This window comes from Martes martes, assembly GCF_963455335.1.
Source record: "Martes martes genome assembly, chromosome: 1".
Taxonomy (NCBI): Eukaryota; Metazoa; Chordata; class Mammalia; order Carnivora; family Mustelidae; genus Martes; species Martes martes.
In genome coordinates this window covers 164,530,544-164,556,554 of record NC_137888.1, presented here as the reverse complement: position 1 = coordinate 164,556,554, position 26,011 = coordinate 164,530,544, and the positions used below count along the sequence as shown (strand labels likewise).

Genomic DNA, 26,011 nt, shown 5'->3' with positions numbered 1-26,011 from the left:
ATTATCATTATTTGAATATTAATTTGAATATCACAGTTTTTGACTTATCCAAATGCCTGGCTTCTTTTGCAAGTTTGTCTACCTTTTTTTTTTTAAGATTTTATTTATTTACTCAACGTAGAGATCACAAGTAGGGAGAGAGGCGGGCAGAGAAAGAGGGGAAACAGGCTCCCTGCTGAGCAGAGAGCCCAGTGCAGGGCTTGATCCCAGGATCCTGAGATCATGACCTGAGCTGAAGGCAGAGGCTTAACTCACTGAGCCACTCAGGTGCCCCTCTGCCTACCTTTTGATACTTCCAGTATTCATTTGAAATTTTAGGGGACTTATTTGCTAGTAGTGCTAAGGAAAGCAACTTATTTGATTAAGTAACCAATACCCAATCTGTGAAGAAGCACTTAGCACAGGACCTGATATGTAACAGGTGTCCAGCAAATGTTAGTTTTGTCTTGTCTTCCGTGAAATGGAAGTTACAGCTTTGGGATAATATAGATTTTCAGTGTCCATGCTATCAAAGTTTTCTGTTACTATAGTTAATTAAGTCAGACTTAGTTCTTGCTTACAGTCTTTTCCTTAGCATTTTCCCCCAGAATATTTAGATATTATCTGACAGATACATATTATTAATCACAGTTCCAGAAGAAGAAACCCAGGCTCAATTTCTTGTTTTGGCAAAGAACCAGTGACAAAACTCAGAGACAGAATAGCAGTTCTAATATTCTTCGTCAGTGCTAGACATGTGAGCACCATGGCTCACCTTACTTCATTGAATTAAGTCACCTCTTTTGGAAAAAGTAAAACATTCATTACTTGGCATTATCAATTGAATATTTTAAATGTGAGATGGTAGGATATTACTTTACTGTTGTCTTCCACTTCACCTAAAACCCTGCCATTAGTTTTAAAAATTTAGACCTATTATGTAGACTGTCTGGACAAGTTTGCTTAATTGGCAAAATATGATGCTGAAAAGAACCAAATGTGTCAGTCTAATATAAGAATAGCCAGATTTACATAGAAATCTCTGCCATTTACAAAGAAATCTCTTTACTACTGATATAACCACATCTCTAGCCAATTACAAGATACAAAACAATTGACCCAAACAGATGACCCAATTGGCCAAGAAATCGATCCACTTTGCAAGTAATGTCCTTTTTTTTAACCCAAAATTTAATCACTTTGATATCCTATTCATTTCAGTCTCAGGAAACTCAAGTAATATAAGGGTCATGCTGGATAGTAGAGACAAATATCTTTTACTTGGAATACCTTTATCAACAATAATCCAAATTCTCATCATCCCACATGATCCTCACAATTCAAAACCCATCTCTACCATGTAGTTATTCTGAATTATTTCAGTACATGTTGGTCTTTTTCTCCTCTACACTTCTAGAGCACTTATTGTCTCTCTCACTAGTTTGGTCTGTATTCTGCTTTCTATTTTTAAACATCTTTCACCTTGGTAAGCTTCTCAAGGTCAAGAACTATGTTATAATGTATTTCTTGTGAGGCCTGAAAAATACCTTGCACATAGTATTAGGTAATTGGTTATCTTGATTTGAGATTGTTTGGGTTTTATATTACTGATCAAACTTGTACTGAGATTAAGATATTGAGAAAGGAAAATACCAAAGAAAAGTAAAACAAGGAGAGGCTTTGGGAAGAGAAATACTGTAGTAAAATATGATGATAATTCTTCTAAAACAAAAAGTTGATGAAATAGATTGTCGATACAAAGAAATTAAATATTCATCATGAAATTGGTAGTTTGCACTAAGCCACAGACTTCATTTCATTTAAATGGAATGTTTCAAAAGACAACTGATCCAAACATGTTAACTTCACAAACAGGACTCCTGTTGTAGGTATTAGTATTTGGGAAAAGATTTCCTGTATTTTAAAAGAAATATAAGGTTCTTGTAAAGCAGAAGAGGCCGTACATATAAGTCAAGCATACCTAAAGCAAAAATGTAACTTTTAATACTCCTTAGGATAAAAAGTTACACCCTTTGAATTTATTCCTGCCCTGTTGATGCTGACTTGACCATCTTAATTGAAGATGTATTTAGCCCTTATTATACAATGAAGGCAGTTAGAAATATAGGTAATTTCTTGAGACTGATTTTAATACCACTTGGTAACTTCTGAATGAAAAATTCTTAAATAAATACATTAGAAATTCTGTAACAAATGTTTTTAACAGAAATGAAAGAGTTTTTGTTGGCTTATATGTTTGGTTTGCATGTTTCCTTCTATCAACTCCCACTCCGACCCATCCCTCCTGTTGAAGTTTTTTATTGAAACCTAAAATACATAGGGAGAAGTATATAAATCATTTTCACAAATGAGTGAAATGTGTAATTCACATTCAGATAAGGAAACAGAACACTACCAGCCCTCTAGAAGCCCTCTGACTCTTCTGATTTCTAACCAATGGTTTAGTTTGCCCATTTTGGAATTTTATATGAATAGAACTAAACATTGTTTACTTGTTTGTATATGAATTCTTTTGCTCAGCATTTGTTTGTTAGTCACATTACTGAGTATAATTGTACTTCATTCTTATTACTTTATTTCACTTTGTGAATATATCACAATATATCTGTCTTACTGTTGATGGGTATTCAGGTATTTTTCATGACTGCAAATAGTACAACTAGGAACATTCTCATATAGGTCTTTCAGTGAACAAGGGTACATATTTCTGTTAGACATATACATGGTCCATAGGGTGTGTTCAGCTTTAAGAGACCCTACCAGACGGTTTTGATCATGGCTGTACCATTTATACCCAGCAGTGTTGGAGTGTTCCACTTGGTCCACATCTTTACACATTTTCTTTTTCTTTTTCATTTTAGCCATGCTAATGGGTTTATGGTGGTATCACATTGTAATTTTTGTTTCTCTTTCTCTAATAACTAAAAAGTTTAGCACTTTAAGAAGCATTTATTACCCTTTTGGCTCTTCTTTTTTGTGAAGTGCCTGTTCAAGTGTTTTGCCCATTTTTATACTGGGTACTTTAGATATGAGTTTAAAGCATACTTTGTTAAAAATAAATAAATAAAAATAAAGCATACTTTGTCAAATGTATATATTGCAGATATCTTCTCCCACACTGTGTATTGCTTTTTCATTTACTTACTAATCAGTTTTAATCTTAAATATTGTCCAGGTTATCTAATCAGTGCTTTTTATTAAGTGTTTATGAAGAAATCTTGGCCTGCCCCAAGGTTGATGAAGTGTTCTTTTTTTTTTTTTTTTTTTTAAGATTTATTTATTTATTTGTCAGAGAGAGAGAGAGAGAGAGAAAGAGAGAGCGCACAAGCAGGTAGAGTGGCAGGCAGAGGCAGAGAGAGAAATGGGCTCCCTGCTGAGCAAGGAGCCCGATGTGGGACTCAATCCCAGGACTCTGGGATCATGACCTGAGCCGAAGGCAGCAGCTTAACCAACTGATCCACCCAGGCATCCCTGATGAAGTGTTATCTTAATTTTTATTTTAAAAACTCTTCTGTTTCATATTTCACATTTAGATCTTCAGTCCACATGGAACTGATTTTTGTGAATGTTTTAAGGTAGAGGTTGATTCATTTTTCTGCATGGATATGTAATTGACCTACTTCATTTATTGACAAAGTGATCCTTTCCCCATTATACTATGGGGACATTTTGGTCATAAACCAAATGTGACCATATTCTTGTGGGGTTGATTCTGGACTTGCTCTCCTGTTGCATTGGTCTGTTTTTCTTCTTGCGCTAATTGACTTATTAATTACTGTAGTTTTATAATTGGGTTTAATATCTGGTAGTAAAAATCCTCCAGTGCTGTTCTTCTCTTCAAGGTTGTCTTGGTTATTCTTGGCTCTTTGAATTTCCTTATAAATTTTAGACTCAGCATGTCTCTTTACACACAAAAATGCTGATATTTTGATTGGAATTTTCCTGAATCTATAGATAAATATGGAGAGAATTGACAGTTTTAAATATTGAGTATTCCAGTTCATGAACACAGTGTATCCCTTCATCTATTTAAATACTTTTTAAAAAATAATATTTTTGAATTTTCAGTATAGCGGTCTTACAAATATTTTGTTAGTTTTTTTCCCCTTAGGTATTTATTTGATGTTTTTGATGCTATGGTAAAAATCACTTTAAAATGTTATTTTCTGTTTGTTGCTGGCTTATAAAAATACAGTTCATTTTTTGAATATTGATTGATCTTATATCCAGCAACTTTGCTAAATTCTTTTATTAATTGTAATGGGTTTGATTTCCATATATATATACATACACACACACACACACATACATACACACATATATATATTCATGTCATCTGTGAGTGATGTTAGTTTTATTTTTTCTTTTCTAATCATTTTTTTCTTCTGTATTTCACTGGATAGGATTTCCAGTACACTTTTGACTAGAAGCAGTAATAGCTAGTATGCTTATGTCATTCCTGATCTCAAAGGAAAGCTTTAAATATTTCACCGTCAAGTATGATGGCTCCTTTAGGTTTTTGTTTGTTTGTTTTTTATGGAGATGCTTTATCAGATTATTGAAGTTCCCTTTTCTTCCTAGTTAAGAGATTTTTTTTTAATAATAAATGTTTTGAATTGTGTCAAATGTCTTTATACAGAATACTTTGATAATGCTATAATAGCTCAGGAAGAGTATTTAAACTTGAAAAATGTTTACTATGAATATTTTAAATACTACATTGTAATATTTTTGAGATAATATATGGTATAGCTAGTGAAAATCTGCAAATCAGCCCATAACCACTGGCAATCTGGCTACATCTGTTTTGACACTTTTGTTATCATATTTGCTTAGCTTAAGACCATTGTCTTCTCATTAAGAGTGTTTGGCACAGTAAATTAAAAACAAGAGTACGCGGGACCATAGTATATCACATCATTTTGCCAGAACTAAACAATTCTGAGTAAGACAATCGCTTTCCACTCTGTGATAGTTTCAGGCTATTCAAGGTGCTTCAGTAATAAAGCATTACTTAAAACCACTACCACTCTTATGTTTTCCTGGTTGCAAGAATGTCAAGCCCTTGACAATGTTTGAGAGGTGGACAAAGCAAAGAGAAACAGTACTCTCGCATCTCTTTGGTGGTCCCTCCTTCTGAATAGTTACAAAGTCCTGGACCATACCCTTTGTTTTTTTCCTTCCCACTCAGTCTTCTGTCTCCCATTTTCATTAGCCTCTCACTGCAAAGCCAAAACCAAAATGTACAGAAAGAGCTAGCTGGGGAGAACACCCCCAATTTCTTTTTTCTGACCTCCACACCATCCTTCGCTTGCTGCCACTATGTGCTCAGTAAAGTAGGAATTTCAATCAAACCAGAGTAACTAACTAGCTGGTCCACAGACTTAGGTTTAGTGTTGATTCAATTACTAGTAAGTCTTCCTTTAGAAACACATGACACTAGTTTTAGCAAAAGAACGAAGCTTGAGCTGGTTTGACCATGATGAAACTGCTTTTCAGGAAACAGCAGAAATGACTATGGATGAGGGCATGATCCTGTAATCTTTCCTGTCTCCTGATAGTAGACTGGATTAAGCAAGCTATCGAAACAAGATGTGACCCATGTAAAAGAAAATGAACTTTTGAAAAACATAAGTGTACATGGCCTTCTCCAAAACCAGATGATAGGCCCTTTGTTGATCTGAATTTGAGAATTTGTTATGAGATCTTCTGACTCATTATACGGAAAAGTGTATATACAATTACATATTGGAATGCTTCAGCCTCTGCCAGAGTTATCAGTGGGAGTATCAGTGGGGAACCAAACCACAGAAGCATTGGATTTGAGTTTTAATACAGTCTAAGTAGACGGCAGAATGAAAACGTATTTTTTTCACATTGAAGAAACAAATGACACAGCAAAGAATCCTTTTCTAATCTTTTTCTTAATTCATGGTGTCCAAAATAAGAGGTTCTCTATTTTGAGAAATCACACAAGATTCAAATCCCAGTACCTATTACCTATGTGACATCAGGCAAGGCACTTAACCTCTTTTTTTTTTTAAGATTTTATTTATTTGAGAAAGAGAGTATGAGCAAAAGGGGAGAGAGAGGGTTAAACAGACTATGGGCTGAGTACAGAGCTCAAGGTGGGACTTAATTCCAAGACCCTAAAATCAGGACCTGAGCTGAAACCAGGAGTCAGATGCTTAAGGAGACGAGCCACCTAGGCTCCCTGCACTTAACCCCTTTCTGTCTAATGTTTTCAGTCCACTGGGGGTAATAACAATTGTATATAACCCATAGGACTATTCATAGATGTGAATTATATGTATGTATACATTTATAAATTACACATATATACATTAATTAATTATAAATTACATGTTTAATAATTTTAAGGTACAATGTCTGTCATGTAAGTACTTCAAAATTGTTACCTATTATTAAGTTATACTTCCGCTAATGGAATCCAGAGTCTTTTTCCCACTTTTCTGACCAAAATCCATGATACCGGGAAAGGAAAAGAAAAAAATTGATAGAATTTTTTTAAATGTTTGAGCCAAAGGAACTGCCAACTTTTGATCAAGCATTAAAAATATTTTCTGATTTTCCTTTATTTTACTTGAAACTGCGTTAAAATTTTTCCTACTTTTCCAGGGCTTTTTTGCATGGTAATTCCTTTAAGAGGACTGAGAAACATGCAAGGAATATATTTATTCCCTTTGTTCAGTGAAATCATGGGAAGACATTACAATGAAAAGGTATTTAGCTTAATTTTTACTTCTACGACAGTAAGACTTGTACCTAGTTTTTAAAGTCAGGTTAAAGCTTTTCATGAAGAACAGCAACTCTCAGTCCCCAGTTCCTATTCCTCAGAAACAGTCATTTTTAATTCTTTTAAACATTTCTCCTGGAATTTACCTCTGTGTCTTTTTTTTTTTTTAAGATTTTTATTTATTTATTTGACAGATAGAGATCATAAGTAGGCAGAGAGAGAGAGAGGAGGAAGCAGGCTCCCCGCTGAGCAGAGAGTCCGATGCGGGGCTCGATCCCAGGACTCTGAGATCATGACCTGAGCTGAAGGCAGAGGCTTAACCCACTGAGCCACCCAGGCGCCCCTACCTCTGTGTCTTTAAAATAACATCTGGTATGCTGCTATTTCAAAAGCTGTATCCATTTCCCCACGGACTTCCTACAGTGGAAGATAGAAGTTAGCTCTTCCCGGGGGGCCTGGGTGGCTCAGTGGGTTAAAGCCTCTGCCTTCAGCTCAGGTCATGATCCCAGGGTCCTGGGATCGAGCCTCGCATCGGGCTCTCTGCTCAGCAGGGAGCCTGCTTCTTCCCTTCTCTCTCTGCCTGCCTCTCTGCCTACTTGTGGTCTCTGTCTATCAGATAAATAAAGTCTTAAAAAAAAAAAACAAACCTGCCTCTTAAAAAAAAAAAAAAAAGTTAGCTCTTCCCCACCACACCCCTTTTCCCAAAACACACACTTGTCCTTCCCAACATCTTCACGATGTATTTGTAATTTGCAGTGTTTATGTCCTATCAGCTCTGAAAGTCCCGCTCCAGTTGCTCTAGGCAGTATACAACAGTTCTGTTCCCCATCCTGAAGAGCTGTTCTTTTTTCTGGAGTTAATTTTTTTTTTTTAACTGACAAATTGTTCATTTTTATTTAGAAAGAATTATCACTAGTTCTTTCTCCAACTCTCTGACCATAATAAAAACTGTCTCTCAGCGGTCATATATATCAGGCACTTTGATTTCTTGGGTAATCTCCTACGGCCTTCTTCACCTTCCTGTTCCGTTCTATCCGGGCTGCACAGGATCTGTCCTCCTCGGTCTTCCTTTTACCCTCCTCTTCTCCAGTTCTTTGTTTCCCGGGTCCCATGTTTTCCTTTTGTTCTGGTGTGGAACCCTCAGAAAGAGTACCTGTGGGGTGACTCTTTTTTTTTTTTTTTTTTTGAGGCCCTCTGTTTCTGAAAATGTATTTCTGCTTGTACAGTTGAGTGAAGGTTTGTTTGGCTGAGTCTGAAATGCCAAGTTGGAAATAACAACTTTTTCTTTGAATTTTGAAGACCTTGCTGTATTGATTTTCTGGCTTCCAGTGTTGCTGTTGAGCCGTTCACAGTCATTCTGGTTCTGATCCTTTATGTGGATTTTCTTTTTTTTTCCTCCCCATGTGTGGAGGCTTTTCAGATCGTCCCTATAAAAAGAGCGTTAGTCTTTATAGTGATTCTTTTCTACATGGTTTAAGAAATCCTTTCCTTCTTGGGTCTTGTTTTAAGAATCACTCTAAAATTAAAGAAAACCTGAGGGACAGCTTAGTAACACTTTTCAAGTACAAGCGGTAATGGGCAAATGTGCAGAAGATGGTAGCTATGTATGTTTAGAAAAATGGGGGAGAAGTTATAAACTCCAGCATAGGATAGACCATCACTTCCCCAACTATTCCGTCAAATGTGAAACTCTGCAAATGTTGCACACTGTGCCTTCCCTGTCCTTTGTACGTTCTCATGAACTATTAGCATATGAGCCTTAAGAAGTTCTGCATAAACCTATTTAACCTTGCTTGACCTAGCATTTCCTAAATTTATTTGCTCACCAGATTTTTTTCTTTTTAATTATTTTAAAAGGAACGTCATTAACATATGTATAACTCAGTTGGAGACAAGCCAGATAAGACCTAGACTTTCCTGGCTACAAAAGAGCCATTAAACATTGGAATGAGTAACCAGGAGAAGCTGTGGACTCCTTTTCCAGAGGTCTTTAAAACAGGACATCTGTTGAAGGCGTAGTCCTGTTTGAACAATAGGACTTTGCTGATGTTTCTTCCTCTTCCTGTCCCCTAGTGGTAGCACTGGAGGCTGTTAGCCCACCTTTTACATGATTCTAGTAGTCTGGTTAAGTGTAAGAATTACTACTGCTGCCAATAATTGTATTTATTGAGAATTACTAAGTGTCTGGACCTGTTAGGTGCTTTGGATATATTATGTAATTTAATCTTCACAACACCTCTGTGAGGTAGGCAATATTATTTTACAGATGGGCTAGTTAGGTATAAAAAGATCACAAAACTGGCAAGCAATAGGTCAGTATTCAAACCCAAGGTATCTGACATGATAAATGGCTCATGTACCTTCACTGTGAATGTTCAGAACAGCAACCCACAAAAAATAAGCAAATAAAATATGTATGCTTGTATTTATTATGTAAAAACTGGGACTGATCTGTGCTCATTTCATTAGACTGTTCCCCAAACCTTTTGATGAATTCAGATTTTATTAATTTTTGTTAGAAACAAATTCTGTTACGGGGAATCTTATACTAATTTACCATCCAGTAAATGGGTACTTGCATGAGACTTCTTTCCTTTGTAAATTTGATGTCATTCCTATATATCAAGACCCCCCAAAAATCTGTATCTATGAAAATTGGCATAGGTTAAAAGTCCCATTTTCAACATATTTACATACAGTAACGTCTTCATGATGGTGTGTACAGAATGCTAGGATAGGAGACAGGAAACCTGGATTCTCATTTGGTAAGACCCTGACTATGTGTTGAGGGGCAAATCATTTCTTTCATTTCCTTCATCTGTCAAATAAGGGACTTAGAGTAGTATCTCAAAAAGACCTTTGTGGGGTGCCTGGGTGGCTCAGTGGGTTAAAGCCTCTGCTTTCGGCTCCGGTCATGATCCCAGGGTCCTGGGATCGAGCCCCGCGTCGGGCTCTCTGCTCGGCGGGGAGCCTGCTTCCTCCTCTCTCTCTGCCTGCCTCTCTGCCTACTTGTGATCTCTGTCTGTCAAATAAATAAATAAAATCTTTAAAAAAAAAAAAAGGACCTTTGCCACTCTACTATTTCAGGATGATTTTTGTCTCTGTATATCAGCTATCCTCATGGGAGAGGACTTCAGTTAGAAAATTCCCGGGTCAATTTACACTGCAAAATGATTTGCATGAATCAGTAGGAGGGGCTGGATAAATAAGCTTGAACCATACTGATGAGTACTGTGATGTTAAACTGAAACAAATTAGAAGAGATTGAAAAAAATCAGTGATTAAGTGTCTCTTTAAGGCCACTTCCAACGAAGCTACTAAGTTTTAGAGAATCCATGAAAGGCTTTTTTCTGGCGCCTCCTCCTGTTGCCCAGCTTAATGTCTTTCTAATGAAACTTTTATGTGATAATTACCCAGTCTTCATAGTATATTCCCAACTCCCGGACCTGGCACATCCTCTTGTTCACTGAAGGCTTGTTGAAATTAATTGTTCTTGAGGATAGAAGTGGAAGATCAGGAAGAGATTTGTCTTTTCTAACCAGCTTAGAAAGTTAAGTGTGCAGGCTATGCAGTTTTCAACCACCTGGGTTCACAACCCAGCTCTAGTCCTTAGTAGCTGTGTGTTCTTAGGCAAGTTACCTACTTCCATGTTTGTGCCTCAGTTTCCTCTTCTCTAAGAATACTTATGAATACACCGACCTCATAGTATTGTTGTGAGGTTTAAATGAAATGGTCCAAGTGTTGTTTTTGGCACAATACTTAGTAAAGATTTAGGGTTCTATTAATATTAGTTAATGTAATTAGATAATAATGTAGTGAGGAAATGCAGCATTTCCTCAGAAATTCTAGTAGGAGTTTCCTTTTCTTAAGGGGCAGCAGTTATATTGGACCAATATATCAGACCTCAAAGGTAAACAATGTAGTTCTGGGGCATTACATTACATTACCATCTTTTCTGGCCCACTTCCATATTCCCAAATAATGATGCATTTCCAGTTAGAGAGGTTAGCTTATTTTGGCATGGTACTGGTTATATTTTTATTTGAAATACATTATACTTTGGAGTATTATTCAGAGTCTGCTCATTGAAAATAATACAGTGTCAAGCCAGATTTGAAGGTCTAAGATAAATGGCACAAATTCACCCCCTTGTTCAGTGTCTGCCCAAAGACTTTTGCTTGGAACCTTAAGGTTGTGAAATTGATGGATAAATCCTGATGCAACCCACTCCTGTCACCCAGCTGGAAAGTTAAGACACTGTTACTTATCCCTCAGAAGGACTGTTGTTCATGCAAATATTTTGTTCACTTTTTCTTTCATGGGTAATTACATGGAGTAAAAAAAACACCTACTCGACTTACAGCTTGGCAGAAACAGTAGCTTATGTTTTCTAGAAACAAAATTAGAAACAGGCTCCCTGGACCCATCTCTAAGTCAAAATAAAATAAAATGTTTAGGGAGCCACTGTGCCTCCTGGTAACTATGGTCCATGGAGTAATATTGTTTAGGTCAAGATGTCCCAGAATAAAAAGAACAGGGAGAAGGGAAAGGAGGAAAGAAAAATGTGTATTTGAGTAATATGTTTTCTTAGAGATGAAGAGGCAAGCTGTTTTTCTTTCTCACATTGTCTTTTCTATGTAGGGAGAAACTTCATAGGACCCTAATCTTGTTTCTCAAATTATCGAGAGAAAAACTGAATATACTTTGTTGAAGGGAGAACTTAAGGTTTAAATTGTATTTTATTTGTAATACTGACGATCATCATCTTTTCTAAGGGAAGATAAGTCTTAGCAAAACTAAACTATTGAGGGGCGCCTGGGTGGCTCAGTGGGTTAAAGCCTCTGCCTTTGACTCAGGTCAGGGTTCCAGGGTCCTCGGATCGAGCCCCACATCAGGTTCCCTGCTCAGCAGGGAGCCTGCTTCCCTTCCTCCCTCTCTGCCTGCTTCTCTGCCTACTTGTGATCTGTCAAATAAATAAATAAAATCTTAAAAAAAAACTAAACTATTGAGAAAGTATCTTCATTTTTTCCCTTTTATTTTTATAAATGTTTTCCTGCATGTTTCCTTTTTTATTTAATTTTTTAAATAGATCTATTTATTTATTTTAGAAAGTGAGCATGAGTGGGGAAGGGCAGAGAGAGAGAGGGAGGGAGAAGAGAGAGATTCTTGAGCAGACTCCACGCCCAGCACAGATCTCAACTCTGGGCTCTATCCCATGACCCCAAAATCATGACCTAAGGTGAGACCAAGAGTCGGACACTTAACCAGCTGAGCCACCAGGCACCCCTGTTTTAATTTTTATTTACTTTTTAAGTAATCTCTACACCCAATGTGGGTCTTGAACCCACAATCCTGAGATCAAGAGTCACACGCTCCACCAACTGAGCCAGCCAGGCGCCCCTATTTTTTTTTTTTTTTACATTTTCACATAAAAATGAATGATCATTCAGTTGGTAAACGTTTAGTAAATGACCAGCTGTGCATGAGGACTAAAGGAAAAACAGAATACTAAGACACCATCCATTTAGAGCTTGAAATCTGATAGCAGAGATATTTATCCAAATAATTCTATCAGTGTTAAAAGAGAGGTACAAACAGCTGTGGGGATGCAGAGAATGGGGAGAGTATTTTTAAGTTGGAGACTTCACAGAAAGTTTCCTGGAGAAAGTAGCATTTGGAGACAGTGGGATTTCCCACTGTGGGAAAGACAGAGGGATTGTGACATGCAGTGATGCGGGAGGTGGGAAGAGGGAGGAGATAGAGCAGCCTTGGCATGAATAAAGATAAGCAGACTAGAAAATGCAGAGCATGTTTAACCTGGGCAAATAGTATGATATGCCTAACCACAGGGTATGCTAAGAATGAGATTGGGGTCTGTGATCACTAGTGGAAAATAAGACAGAGAAAGTAAGTTAGGACTGTGTCAGGGAGGGCCTTGAAAGCCATGGTAAGACATTTCATATATGTGTGTGTGTATGTGGGTGTGTGTGTATGTATATGTGTGTAATATATAAAGGTCAAGGTTTCTCCTGCTTTTCAACTAATATGCCCTTAATAGAAGAGGACAGCATTCTGGGGCAGGGGGGCGGGGGTTGGGATGGGGAAGGAGGGATGAATAGGTAGAGCACAGGGGATGTTTAGGGCAGTGAAGTTCTTCTGCATGATTTTGTAATGGTGGATACATGACATTATGCATTTGTCAATACCATAGAATGTACAACAGAGAATGAACTGGAATGCAAATTATGGATAATAATTATGGATCAATATTGGTTCACAATTTTGTAACAAGCATAGCAGGCTAACTCAAGTGTTAATAATAGGAGAAATGCAAGTTAATAATAGGGGAAATTGTGTATGTTTCAGGGGTCAGGGAAAGGAAGGAGAGGAAAAGGATAAATGGGAACTCTCTACTTCCTGCTCAACTTTTAAGTAAACCTAAAACTGCTTTTAGAAATAAAGTCTAGGGGGCGCCTGGTTAGCTCAGTTGGTTAAACATAGACTCTTGATCTCAGCTCCCATCTTGATCTCACTGTTGTGAATTCAAGTTTCATGCTGGGCTCCATGCTGGGCTCCATCCTGGGTGTGGAGCCTGTTTTTAAAAAGTAAAATAAAAATGAGGTATAGGGATACCTAGCTGTCTCATGCAGTAGAGCTGGAAAGAACTCCTGATCTCAGAGTTGTAAGTTTGAGCCCCACACTGGGTGTATAGATTACTTTAAAAACATAAAATCTTTAAAAACAAATAAATGAAAATAAATTGTGGGGTTTTTTTTAATAGCATTCTTTTAGCTATGAAATGTACCACAGGTACCAATTTTTTAGGGAGTTCCATATTATATCTTTAAAATCCATGATTTTTTTATTCTGTTTGTTTACACACAGATGGCTATTTTAACACTAAAATTTTCTTCCAAAACTTTGCAGTCAAGTAAATGACCCCTCGGGGTGATTCCTATGTTAAGAAGCATGGTTTTGGTTGACAGGGAGTCATTGAAGTCGTATATTAAAAGTGAAACAAAACAAAATTAAACCAGCAAAATGATGAACAACCAGTTTTTCTTGCAACACAGATATTTTTTTGCATCCTCATTTTCATTTCCCAGTATTCATTCGGTGGCTTGTCCACTACCTTTAACTCAGACAAGCTTTATTTTGCTTACTGATGAACTTTGCAACAAGCATAATGAGAAATAGTTGATAAGCCCACTTTTGTGGAAATTGCAGTCAAGACAAAAGAGATTATTTTGATACGCTGGTAATTTATACCGAGCAGAGTAGATAAAGAAATGTAAAATAAGCACGCTGAGGAGGTGGGCAGAGTAAGTGGAGGAAGCTGGGTGAGTTAGGTTTAGAAGAATTGTGAAGCGAAGGGCATAGTTTGATGGGTTCCCCATCATTAAAGCCACAGATGTTTTTCTGGGTGTCATTGAGACCCAGCATGACCTTTAAGCTATCACCAGTACACATTCCTCTTCTTGTGTGTTGTGTTTATACTGTGACTCAGATAACTTAAGTTTATTTGGGTACTTATTCGTGTAGATATTCAGACATGTGAACCCAAACGGTGCCTTAATGAGTCCCCTCGGAACCCCTGAAGCACATTCATAGGACAGTCTCCTTATTTGTGTTTTCACTTTGTTTTCCTTATGAAGACCACAACTGGAATTTTTAACCTCATGCCTTTGAGAGTAAATTCCTTAGCTCTCTGCTTGCTGGGAAAAAACAAGAGGCCCACTGACAGATACCCCTAGGAGAGTAGCCCTTTCTCCATAAAACAGTTTCATCAGTGAGAATAAAGAGAATATATAAACAATGAATAAGGTCCTGGGTCAATCTTGAGTTTGAATTCTCTGTTTACCAGCTATTGGACACTGGGCAAGTCGCTTAACCTCTCTGGTCCTGGCTTATCTATAAAGTGGAGATAAGATCTTGGGTTATGTGGAATAAGAGAATGTGTCTTGTGTTGGGGGGTACTTCAATAAATACTAGGGGCGCCTGGGTAGCTCAGTGGGTTAAAGCCTCTGCTTTCAACTCAGGTCATGATCCCAGGGTCCTGGGATCAAGCACCGCATCGGGCTCTCTGCTCAGCAGGGAGCCTGCTTCCTCCTCTCTCTCTGCCTGCCTCTCTGCCTACTTGTGATCTCTGTCTGTCAAATAAATAAATTAAAAAAAATACTAATTTGCTTCCCCTCTTCCTGCCTGTTCTGCTAAACTTTCAGAGCTGCCTTATCAACTCATTCGGTATTTCATATGAGCACCTACTATAAGCCAAGCCCATTGCTAGGTGATAGCGAAATAACTAGAAATAAGATACATCAGCCTATGATTTCAGGAGCTTCTAGAGTTTTATGAGTATTTCATTTCTTTGTCTCCAATATTAGCAGTCCTGAATTCACATAGCCCTTTGCTCATGTTTTTGACCCAAGAATTATCACTTAAAATACTCAGTGACTGCTCTTTTCATACCACTTTGAACAATGAACTGGTTTCAGGAGAACCAAGGACCCGTGAGGCACCGTGTGTGTTCACATGTCTGAATATCTACGTCAGTAAGTACCCATGTAGGTTCCTAGGGCACGAAGGTTTAATGTCCACAGCCTCTGGTGGCTCACACATCCACATTAAATAGTTAGAACTAAAATTCCTCAGGGTTTTATTTCACTTACTGTGACCACAAATCATATACTGAAAAACACACATGGCATGTGTCATCCTAAGCAGGCAATGCATGAAACGAGTTATTTTGTGGCCTTAGAATCCATGTGTTTTTACCTTTGTCTTTCTTTTAGTTTTATTTTATTTTCTTTTCAGTGTTCCAAAATTCATTGTTTATGCACTACACCCAGTGCTCCATGCACTATGTGCCCTCCATAATACCCACCACCAGGCTCACCCAACCCCCCACCCCCCTCCCCTTGTCTTTTACACGTTTTCTTGTTTCCATTTTTGTTTCGTTGTGGTCTTGGTGTGAGGGTGGTTTAATTAATGCTGTGCGGATTGTCGTTTTGACTTTCTCTCATTCATGATCAGATATGTTTCCATGATCTCTAACCTTTCTGTTCTCAAGATGGAGAACACATTCTCCTTTTTAAGGAAAACTGTATGCACAGAAAAGATAAATATTTGAGCAAGTTTTCATAGAGGGATCGTCCCTTCTTAAAAAGGATTCATTTTTGTGTTACTTTAAGAATAAAATTATCCTTATAATGCAGTTAAAAAATACATTTTTACCTAAATTTAATGTGCCAAATTTTCTGTCCCATAAAACCATTATAAACACAAATAGGGGAGCAAAATTTTTATCCTAAAGAGAAAAATATTTAGCATCTCTAATTCCAAGGAAGCAAAATTGTCCCAGAACTTTATGCTCTTTAAAAATTGTTAACTAACTCGGGATGCCTGGGTGGCTCAGTTGGTTAAGCGGCTGCCTTCGGCTCAGGTCATGATCCCAGGGTCCTGGGATCGAATCCCACATCGGGCTCCTTGCTTGGCAGGGAGCCTGCTTCTCCCTCTGCCTCTGCCTGCCTGTGCTCGCTCTCTTGCTCTCTCTCTCTCTGACAAATAAATAAATGAATTCTGTAAAAAAAAAATAAAATAAATAAAAATTGTTAACTAACTAAAGAAATAAGGAAATTAGTTAATTAGTTAATTGATTAATTTTAAAAACCGTTAACAGACCTGATATGATGATCTTCTTTAGGAGATCATGAGAGCAGGGTTGTTTGCACGACATTTCCTTGGGTACGCTGACCACATTGATACTATTACAAGGTTCTCTGCCATGCTATCCAGGTAAGGGGTGGCTTCCTTCCTTTAGTAAAACAGCCTGGGCAGCACTCAGGAGGTGGTTGTATTTTTCTCTCTCCTTGCGATAATCTAGATGAGAGCACAGCACCAAAGACCCTTTCAGTTCCCTCCTTGTGTATTGTTAGAAGATTGTTCTGCTTTCCAGAATGAACTCCACAGCTTTTCTTTTTTTTCCATTTCAGAAATTACCATGGTTGACACCGAGATGCCATTTTGGCCCACCAACTTTGGAATCAGCTCCGTGGATCTCTCTGTTATGGATGACCACTCCCATTCTTTTTACATCAAGCCTTTCACCACTGTGGATTTCTCCAGCATTTCCACTCCACACTACGAAGACATTCCATTTGCAAGAGCAGACCCAATGGTTGCTGATTATAAGTATGACCTGAAGCTCCAAGAGTACCAAAGTATGATAGTTATTTTCACTTGTCAGACTGCTAAGACTAGAATCAGACTAACCTCTCGATAGCACTGGAATAATGCTCCAGAGACTAAAGCTCTATAAAAAAGATACTTACCATTCATTTACTCATCCATTTACCTATGAAACATTGTGTATTTATGATATACCAAAAAGGATGTTAGTGTGTAAATACCCCAGATCATTCTTTCCTTTTTCTCCCTCATTTTCTTTCCTCTTCCTTTTCCTATTTCTTGTTTCTTTCCTTCTTAGGAGCATTTCCCAGCATGGCTGCATTGCCAGGTTTAGAGTGTGTGTGTGTGTGTGTGTGTGTGTGTGTGTATAAACTCTTATTCTTTTGGTCACTTTTAAGTTAATAAGTAATAATTTGCTACCTTACATAACTTCTCATCACCAAATTGCAAATTTGTGATTCATTTTCCCTAATTCTGCTATTTGAGCAGCTTATACTGAAACCTATTTTTCTGCACAAATTCAAATTTTACCATTGTAGTCTATTGATAAATCTTCCTGCCATTAAGTAAATTCACATCAAAACATCAGAGTCAGGATAAACCAAAACGGTACTTTTCAAGATAAAATAAATTTCTATGATGCTATTTCCTTGATTTTTATCTTTGTGTGCTGATATGCTGGTTTTCCAAAGCCACCACCATGTAATTGGCAACCATTACTTGACAATAAGTAAGAACTTCCTGTATTTCTAGTTGTTTTTTTTTTTTTGAGTTAAATAATATACTTGGTTATATTTGTGTGGTTTTCAGTTAGAACCTAATATGGAAATTTAATAGGCCTGATCCTAACCAGCAGAAGGGGAGTACTTACTCTCCATGGGTTCTCTCACTCTCTCTCTCAAAGATTATTTTACAAACCACCTTTTCTGACTCAGCACTGCTGAAAACCTGGTCTCTTGTTTCTCGTGTACCTTCAAGCTGGGCATGACATTACCTTTTCATAGTGGTGTTCCTTCTGTGTTTCTTTTACAAGAGTGCTTTAAGAATACTTCTAAAATGCGATATTTAAATACAAATATATAAGTTAATATTGTGATGAATGCCAAATACAGCACATTGTGTAGCAAAATAACCTTAATTGTCTCAGATACTAGGGGGTGTCAGTCTAAGCTTTGGTTCTGAAGGGACACAGACCACAAGACTTAATTCCCTTCCCCCTTTCATTTTTACAGGTGAGGCTCAGAGGTGTTGTGACTTGCCTGTAGTTACAAAGCCTACTTTCTCCTGTGTTGTTGTTGTTGTTTTTCATGTTCCATAATGCTTCTACACTTATATAATAAACCTATGGCAGTAAGGTGTACTATGGCGACTTGCCATAGAGCTTTTTCAGCAGTTTTTCATGTGATAATTATCTGCTCACATTTCTCTGCACACAGGTGCAATCAAAGTGGAGCCTGCATCCCCACCTTATTATTCTGAAAAGACTCAGCTGTACAATAAGCCTCATGAAGAGCCTTCCAATTCCCTCATGGCAATTGAATGCCGAGTCTGTGGAGATAAAGCTTCTGGGTTCCACTATGGAGTTCATGCTTGTGAAGGATGCAAGGTAAAAAAAAACAAAAAGAAAAAGAAAAAACCGAGCAAGAGATTTTTTTCAAAAAAATCTGCTGAAAATTTACCTGTTCTTTCATTTCTCGTTGTGAACACATAGCAAGGAATTGAGATAAAACTTTTTTGTTTTGTTTTAGTAAAACCCATTCAAATGATTTCTTTGAAAACCTAAGAAAATTGGTAAAAAGAGAGTTGCTTTGCTTCACTTCCCTTTCTCCAGATTGGTCCTTGAGCCACTGATCTAGTTCATTGCTTGCATCTTGCAAGTAAAAAAGAAAGAAAGAAAAAGAAAGAAAGAGAAAAAGTGACTTGAATACAAGTGTGTCATAGCAAGACAGTGATGACCTGGCCTAGAACCCATATTTTCAGAATCCTCCAGTTTTGTTTCTGTTTGTTTGTTTTTTTTCCCCTCACTATTCCATGTGTTGTTTTGCTTTTATAAGGCTTGACAGATGAGATAAATAGATACTTTCATTTGAGGCCTGTAACAGCCCTGTGAGGTGGTGACAAGCTTCTTGTCACCATTTTCATCCATTAGTAAGTGGCAGAACTAGGATCAGAACATGTATCTTATGATTCCTAACCCAGTGCTCTGTCTTTTCTTACTTCAGCATCAGTTTGAGACATGTATTATGGACAAGCAAAGTGATAGAACAATTTTGGAGGGGAGGTACTATTTTTCCTCCATTCTTTGTGAAAAGTGTATTTTGGAAAGCTCAAACATTCAGTAATATTATGCCCAATTATTAAGAATTTTCTAATCCACTCATATTTTAGTTAGGTAGTCTTTTAAAATAATTAACTTTAATATACTTAGTGAATCAGTTGTATTTATTATATACTCCAGGGCTCAGAATAAATTGTTCATAAGTACTTACCTTATAAAATAAGCACTGCTGGTGTGCCTGGGTGGCTCAGTGGGTTAAAGCCTCTGCATTTGGCTCAGGTCATGATCTCGGGGTCCTGGGATTGAGCCCCGCATCGGGCTCTCTGCATAGCCGGAAGCCTGCTTCCTCCTCTCTCTCTGCCTGCCTCTCTGCCTACTTGTGATCCATCTCTCTCTCTCTCTCTCTGTCGAATAAATAAATAAAATCTTTAAAATAAAATAAGCACTGCTTATATAAGATCAGATTCGATCCTCAGTTGGGCTTTTTATTCCAAATAGATATACAACGCCAGGTAGGTAGGTGTTAGAACATCTAGGGTCTGAAATTGATAGTTATTGAATTTCTACTATGTACCATATATTGTGCAAGATGCTTTAGCATATATCATTTTTAAACTATATCCCGCGTAAGTTTTTGCATCTATAAAATGATGGGGTTGAATTCGATCATCTCTAGAATCTCTTCAATTCAAATAGTTTATTACTAAAGGCAGCCTCCTAAAGTGAAAAGAGACAAGCTAGTAGTCACCAAGCCACTTGCCCAGAGTTACTAGACAGTCACATAAACAATTCAGCTCTCTGTCACCTCATTCGTAAAACAACTTGGTTGGATTAGCAGCTATCCAAGGTCTTACATATTTTTAAGGTCTAAAATTCCAAAATGAGTTTTTGAAATACCATTGGCAAGAGACACTTTCATTTAAAACACTAAAACCTATTCACTGTGTGATTAAAACCAACCTAAAATATCTGCGATCTCTGAAATCATTATGTGTAGTCAGTTATTTAAGATTCCAATAAGTAGTGAAAACATATTGTTTTATTGTGTTAGATTTATATAATTTTTGAGTAAATTATTGCTAAATTCTGAGAAATACCTGAAGAAACCATTCTGTTTGGTCATCTTGGCAATTTATGTTGATAAGCAAAGCAGTGTGATGGTTAAATTTCCACAATACATTATTGTTTGTTTATAGGCTGGTCAAACACTTAGAAAACTAGAACATTTAAGGAAATAGTTCTACCATGATTCTTTTAGTCAGATATTTGTGGGGAGTTAACAATACTGATAACGGTTAAAAATTGAAAAGATAATAGCTGATTATAGTAATAAAAGCTAAGTTCTGAGGGCACAAAAACTTGGAAAATCAAACTGAGCAAAGAAGAAAAATAGCAAGAAGGAGAAGAGAAGAGGAAGGACAAAATCCAAATGCCATCAACCGAGGAACAGATGGGGTCCTGAGGCAGAGATGGACAGTGAATATTTAATCAGATCTGAAGAATACCCTGGATTACAGACTCCCAGGCCTAAAATGCAAGGAAGGTTATACTAACCTTAGAAGGTAAAATAGATATCTACTCATTTTAAAGATAAAGAGAAATGTTAGTGGAATAATAAAATTTGGCTTCTCTAAGTATAAGTCAGCAGTTTTCAAAATGTGGTCTAGAAGCCTCTAAGGGTCCCTACGACCTTTCCAAGGCCCCCGTGATGTTGAAACTATTTTTATAATAATATTTGGTTGTTATTTACCATATTCACTCTCATTCTCTCAGAAGTGTACGTGGATTGTTCCAGAAACTACATGACAAAGAATGGTAACATAGCTCTGGTGGCTAATGGAATGTTCGCCTGTTAGGTCCTTATACATAACAATTTCTCAGTTTTTATTTCTAGTCTGATATGTATCAGTAGATATAGCTCACATAAACCAAAGCTCATGGGGTTCTCAGTAATCCTTTAAAAGGGTCCTGAGACCAGAAAGTTTGAGAACTGCTGTTATAAAAGATTAAGGGATGGCTACTTTGGAAATAAACCAAATTGTCTCCACAGTCTGAATGCAGCTAATTTAGGCCAGTGGCTACCAGCAATCAAAGATAGCTTCTTAGTTTATCGACAGTACTCAATAAAAAGCCAGGAAAGTGAAATTAACAAGTGTTTGATTCATATGTATTTCCTAAAGGGTACTTTGGGCCTTTACGTCTGCCATTTCATAAGAATGTAGGATATGTAACCATCAACCTGCAGACTAATTGATGGATTGAAAAGAATAGTTACAATATTGCTTATCATAGCTGTTAGTAGGTCTTCTAAAATGGTTTTACAGTGCCTATGGAACAGATTTATGTTAGTGATCCTTGCCAAAATTCAAACAGGAATAAAAAGATCAGGCTTGGATTAAAGTGGAATAGTGACAGATTCTTGGGTTATTAATATTGCAGACTTAGGTAAAATAAAACATTTGGCTACTGAATAATACATACACCTTAGAGCTTGTAAAGCTGTCACTTACCACTTACAAATTAGACACTTACTCATTTTCTAGTGGGTTTCATCGTGTTTTTATGTTTTTAGTAAAAGATCATTTTAGAACCATAGACTTACCTAAAGATATAAGTAAGCACAATCTACTATATATAATAATACAGTGTAATCTGTTTTTGTATTTCTATGCAGGGCCCTAAATCAGGAAGGATTTTTAGTATATTCTTACCTGCGGTGGGAGCCCATGGGTTGAGCTTCTCTGGGCCACACCGCTTCACAGGAAAGCCAAACATAGGACCAGCACAGGGCTTTTTTTTTTTTTTTCTTTTTTAAGATTTTACTTATTTATTTGACAGACAGAGATCACAAGTAGGCAGAGAGGCGGGCAGAGAGAGAGAGGGAAGCAGGCTCCCTGATGAGCAGAGAGCCCGACGCAGGGCTCGATCCCAGGACCCTGAGATCATGACCCGAGCTGAAGGCAGAGGCTCAACCCGCTGAGCCACCCAGACGCCCCAGCACTGGGCTTTTAATCTCACAGTAAAATAACTTAGGTCTCATTGTACCTAAGTTAAAAGTTTTGTTAAAAGCAATTAAGGAGGGGCGCGTGGGTGGCTCAGTCGTTTAAAGCCTCTGCCTTCAGCTCAGGTCATGATCTCAGGGTCCTGGGATCGAGCCCCGCGTCGGGCTCTCTGCTCAGTGGGGAGCCTGCTTCCTCCTCTCTCCCTCTCTGCCTGCCTCTCTGCCTACTTGGGATCTCTGTCAAATAAATAAATAAAATCTTAAAAAAAAAAAGCAATTAAGGAGAAGTTGGAGAAAAGTTTTTATAAGGCAAAAGAAAAAAGCCATCACCTTCTCACAGACAAATATGAAGACTTTGGAATAAATCTATACCATTAAAAAAAAAAAAAAACCCAATTTCCTGCAATGGGGATTCATGCATTTCCATCACACCAGTTCACAGACTTTGTGGTAATATGAGAGAAAACTGTTGAAGTTGCACACAGGACTCTAAAATAGTTAATAAGAGTGTTATTAAAGAGTGTTTTCTTTTTCTTTTTTTTTTTTAAGATTTATTTATTTATTTGACAGAGAGAGAGAGATCACAAGTAGGCAGAGAGAGGGGGGAAAGGAGGCTCCCCGCTGAGCAGAGAGCCCAATGTGGGGCTTGATCCCAGGACCCTGAGACTATGACCTGAGCTGAAGGCAGAGGCTTAACCCACTGAGCCACCCAGGTGCCCCTAAAGAGTGTTTTCTTGATCAGCAGTATGAAGAAACCTCAGGGAAGCCTGTTTCGTTCTTCAAATCAATAAATATCTGTACAGAAAAGACTCCAATGGCCTATATCTTCCTCACTAGGTTTCTTGAAATAATCAAAGGATAAGAATACAGTTGACTATCATGAACTAGGTGTTTTGAAAAAGAAAAGTAAAAGCAACTTCTAAGCTGTGTGCCGAAGTGTGTATATATTCAGTTTATGATTTTATGTACATACACAGTACATAAATAATATCCAGAATTATTTTCCTTTAACATTGAAAGACCCTGAATCATCATAAAAAAATAATGTGAGGGGCGCCTGGGTGGCTCAGTGGGTTAAAGCCTCTGCCTTAAGCTCAGGTCATGATCCCAGGGTCCTGGGATAGAGCCCCACATCGGGCTCTCTGCTCCTCAGGGAGCCTGCTTCCTCCTCTCTCTGCCTGCCTCTCTGCCTACTTGTGCTCTCTGTCTGTCAAATAAATAAAATCTTTTTAAAAAAATAAATAAATAATGTGAAACACTTTGAAAGATACTGTATGAGTCAAAACACAACTTTGCATTATAAGGGTTAAACTTAAATAACATAATTCTATCATCAAAAAACCTTCCAGCCATGCCTAATAACTGACTGCTCTGGGACCTGCCCCATTCTCAGCTAGCCAAGCAGCATTTTCCACCATGGAGATCAGTTTTTAGAAGGGAAATTTTTAAAACACAGTCAAGGAATATCATAAAACACATATGATCACAATGGCAAAAATCCAAACAAAATTTCCCACCAATATTTATCAGTTAGACTAGTTCTGTACATTAACCTTCTATTAGTAAGTGAAAAGAAAATACCTTTTTAATATTCAGAGGTCCTCAGAACACTTTGAGAATTAAGGAGGCTTCAACTTCCAGCAGATCCTCTGTAGGACCTAATCTTTGAGATACTGCTGATCTCACAAGGGTAGGGAAAACTTCTCCCAAACAACCAACAATAGCAACACAAACAAACGAACAAAAGCTCTAGGTCTTGACCTGTGGGCTGCAGACACACTGAGGCGCAGGGTTTCTCATGGTAGATGCCCATCATAGTGTTGAGGTGTGGCATTTTGCCAGAGAAAGATGCCTATAACAGAGTCCAGAGCCATCAGTGAGGGGGATCTGAGGCTAGGGCTTTTGAATGGAGCCAGCTTTCTTAAGGGAATTTGAAATAGTCACAAGTCAGTGGCGCCTCTGGCTTCCAACAGAAGCATCTGCAAATTCTTTTTGGAGGCACGAACTCCCAGTTTAGATCCTGTAGGATTCCCACAGTTTAAGGTCAATATACGAGTTTTAAAATAAAATATCAGCCAATAAGCACATTAAGAAGTCAGTCAACTTGAACGACATTTATCAAAAATAAACGAAAACAGGGAGCCTGGGTGGCTCAGTGGGTTAAGCCTCCGCCTTCGGCTCAGGTCATGATCTCAGGGTCCTGGGATCAAGCCCTGCATCAGGCTCTCTGCTCAGCAGGGAGCCTGCTTCCCCTCCTCTCTCTGCCTGCCTCTCTGCCTCCTTGTGATCTCTCTCTGTCAAATAAATAAATAAAAATATTAAAAAAAATAAACAAAAACAGATTTAGACCCCCCTCCCCACCCCATACAAGGAGAGCAGATAATTGGGATTGCCTGATAGAGAATACAGAATAGCTGTGTATGAACTGTTTCAAGAAAGAGGGCAGAATCACAGCTGTGAACAAGCAACAATAGACTATCAGGAATGACCAGGCATATTGGAAAATAAATCAATTTATTTAGGGACGTGAAATTTAAACAGTGAAATATATAATTATTGAAATAAAAATTCAGTGAAAGGGTTAGTTACTGGACATAGCAGAAGAAAGGACTACTGAACTGGAAAGTAAATGTCAAGAAATTACTGAGATCGAGAATCACAGTGCCTTAAAAATATGTCCGTCCAGAATCTGCTAGGATTTGAAGCCTCTTAGTTCTTGAAGGATTCATAGGGTCTTTGAATATTAGAAAAGTTTGTCTTCTTCACTAATCAGTAGAAGAGTAATGTACAGAACTGTTCTCACTGATGAACTTTGGTGAGGAATGTTTCCTTTTTTTCTCATTGTAATTATGTATCTTTTGGGATCTTATTTAACTCTTGTTCCAATGTTTACTTTTGTATTCAATGTTATTAAGTAATTGATGACAAAAAGATGGAAAATGTAAAGGAGAATTTTAGAAAATTGAAGGCTAGAATAAGGTCTAACACTTCTCTAATTCATGTCCGAACTGATGAACAAGTGAGACCATGATGCAGAAAACACGCCCAAGAGAATAAATGAAAAATCCATTCCAAGGCACACTGCAGTGAAACTGCAGAATACTGAAAACTAAGAGAGTGTATAAAAGCAGCCAAAGAGAAAAGAAGAAAAAACAACAACACTTCAAAGTCAATTGACAGTAGCCTCTCCACAGCAACAGTGGAAGCACAAAGATCATGGGATCTGAAGCGAGATGGAAGATAACGAAGTTCTCTGTAATCTTTCAGCAGTGAGAGAGAGAAATGAAACTGTTTACAGGTTCAAAAAAACCCGAGAAACTGAAGTAATAAATTTCAAGGATAGTAAACCATAGAGAGCAGAAGATGTTTGCAATACCTGGAACATACAGCAGATTAGTGTCTAGAATATATAAAGAATTTCTAATATTCAGTTTTAAGGAAGAGACCGTTGGAAACTAGGAAAAGAAAAATCAGGAAAATACAAATTAAGATCACACTTAGATTCTGTTTGACATATACTACATTGTCAAGAATTAAGAAGTCTGACGATACCCATTGTTAGAGGGAATGGAAATTGATTAAAAATCACTCTGAAAACAGTTTGGTGTGATCTTGTAAAATTTCACATTCACTTATTGCACAATCCAAAAAACCCCACTCCTAGGTAACTGTTGTACACATGCATCATAAAACATTTACAAAAATATTTATCAAAGCACGGTTTGTAATAGCAAAATATTGGCAACAACTTAAACATCCATCAACATGAGAAGATATCAATAAATTG

At 37.5% G+C, this 26,011-nt stretch overlaps 1 protein-coding gene across 2 annotated transcripts in view; it reads left to right on the top strand.

The window, feature by feature from the left end:
* The window catches only part of PPARG (peroxisome proliferator activated receptor gamma), a 131,528-nt gene that overhangs the window by 66,084 nt on the left and 39,433 nt on the right, over positions 1-26,011 (top strand). For both annotated transcript variants that reach the window (XM_080821667.1, XM_080821666.1), the window contains 2 exons: positions 16,750-16,977; positions 18,382-18,551. In XM_080821667.1, coding sequence (XP_080677793.1) covers positions 16,758-16,977; positions 18,382-18,551 — 390 coding nt within the window. In that variant the 5' untranslated portion in view covers positions 16,750-16,757. The remainder of the gene's footprint in view (positions 1-16,749; positions 16,978-18,381; positions 18,552-26,011) is intronic.